This window comes from Choloepus didactylus, chromosome 19, assembly GCF_015220235.1.
Source record: "Choloepus didactylus isolate mChoDid1 chromosome 19, mChoDid1.pri, whole genome shotgun sequence".
Lineage (NCBI taxonomy): Eukaryota > Metazoa > Chordata > Mammalia > Pilosa > Megalonychidae > Choloepus > Choloepus didactylus.
This window is the reverse complement of record NC_051325.1, coordinates 10362180-10364123: the sequence shown is the minus strand read 5'-3', so window position 1 is coordinate 10364123 and position 1944 is coordinate 10362180. Positions and strand designations below refer to the sequence as shown.

The 1944-nt window shown below is 50.3% G+C and overlaps 1 protein-coding gene across 1 annotated transcript; it reads left to right on the top strand.

The window, feature by feature from the left end:
- Positions 1–1098: 1098 nt before the first annotated feature.
- LOC119515829 (DDB1- and CUL4-associated factor 12-like) lies at positions 1099–1734 on the top strand. Its single transcript, XM_037812031.1, has one exon. The coding sequence runs from the start codon at positions 1121–1123 to the stop codon at positions 1604–1606; it is 486 nt and encodes a 161-aa protein (XP_037667959.1). The 5' UTR covers positions 1099–1120; the 3' UTR covers positions 1607–1734.
- Positions 1735–1944: the final 210 nt, after the last annotated feature.

Genomic DNA, 1944 nt, shown 5'->3' with positions numbered 1-1944 from the left:
GTGTCTACGCCACTGCCTGGAACATAGCGTACGCTGGGCAGACATTTGCTGAATGAACGAATGGACTAGTTGGTCTAATCATCTTATGCTTTTGTTGTTGTTTGTGAGAAAATGGTGTTAACATTTCCTCTTGTCACAGCTTAAGGCTTACAGAATTGGAGTTATTTCTTTCAGTAAGATAGGAAAGGAAGAATCCCCAAAGGATTCTTGGAGACAAAGAAATAAAATTGGAAACATTATACTTTACTACTCATTTTGGTTGCCTCAGCGATTGTGGGATCAGGTTTATATGAAGAAGGTAAAAAGGAGGTTAAAGAAATTACCTAGCTTTCCAGACTCGGTCGTCCGATAGCAGCTCGTTCTGGGTTCCCCTTCCCCTTCCCTTTCCCTTTTCCCAGCCCCGATCCTCCCTCCCTCCTTCCCTCCTGTCCACCTCCCCTTTCTGTACCTGCTGCTGCGGGTCAAGGCCACCTTCCGGGCCAGGCGCACTATGGTGCGTGGCCCGGGGGCCCGGTATATGACCCGCCGTCCTGTTGCCCCTAGCTCTCCCCGCCCCATGTGGCTGTGGGGCCACGGCGGCACTGCTCACTATGGCCAGAAAGCAGTTAGCAGGAAACCTGCAGTTTGGCTGGAATCACTCGCTTCACAAAAGGAAAAGACTCCCCCCAGTGACGAGGTCCTTAGTGTACTACCTGAAGAGTCGGGAAGTCAGGCTACAGCTAATCCCAGTCTCCTGAAGGAGAGAGAGTTTCACCTTGGGACCCTTAATAAAGTGTTTGCATCTCAGTGGCTGAATCATAGGCAAGTGGTGTGTGGCACAACATGCAACACGTTATTTGTAGTAGATGTGCAGACAAGCCAGATCACCAAGATCCCCATTCTGAAAGACCGGGATCCTGGAGAGGTGATGACCCAACAGGGCTGTGGTATCCATGCCATCGAGCTGAATCCCTCCAGAACACTGCTAGCTACTGGAGGAGACAACCCCAACAGTCTTGCCATCTACCGTTTGCCTATGCTAGATCCTGTATGCGTGGGAGATGAGGGACACAAGGACTGGATCTTTTCCATTGCATGGATCAGCAACAATATGGCGGTGTCTGGCTCACGTGATGGTTCTATGGGACTCTGGGAGGTGACAGAAGATGTGTTAACCAAAAGTGATGCTAGGCACAATGTGTCGTGGGTCTCTGTGTATGCCCACATCACTCACAAGGCCTTAAAAGACATCCCCAAGGAGGACACAAACCCTGACAACTGCAAGGTCCAGGCTCTGGCCTTCAACAACAAGAACAAGGAATTGGGAGCAGTATCTCTGGATGGCTACCTTCATCTCTGGAAGGCTGAAAATACACTATCTAAGCTCCTCTCCACCAAACTGCCATATTGCCGTGAGAATGTGTGTCTGGCCTACGGTAGTGAATGGTCAGTGTATGCAGTGGGCTCTCAAGCTCATGTTTCCTTCTTGGATCCATGGCAGCCATCATACAACGTCAAGTCGGTCTGCTCCAGGGAGCGAGGCAGTGGGATCCGATCAGTGAGCTTCTACGAGCACATCATCACTGTGGGCCCAGGGCAGGGCTCCCTGCTATTCTATGACATCTGAGCCCAAAGATTTCTGGAAGAGAGGCTCTCAGCTTGCTACGGGTCTAAGCCCAGGCTAGCAGGGGAGAATCTGAAACTAACCACTGGCAAAGGCTGGCTGGATCACGATGAAACCTGGAGGAATTACTTTCCGGACATTGATTTCTTCCCCAATGCTGTTTACACCCACTGCTACAACTCGTCTGGAACGAAGCTCTTTGTGGCAGGAGGTCCCCTCCCTTCAGAGCTCCGTGAAAACTATGCTGAGCTCTGGAGTTAATGTCAACTAACTCTCCCAAAATGCAGAGATTTACACTAGCGTCCATCCTCGGTTCCTTTGTTTTGCCTTTTGATTTGTTT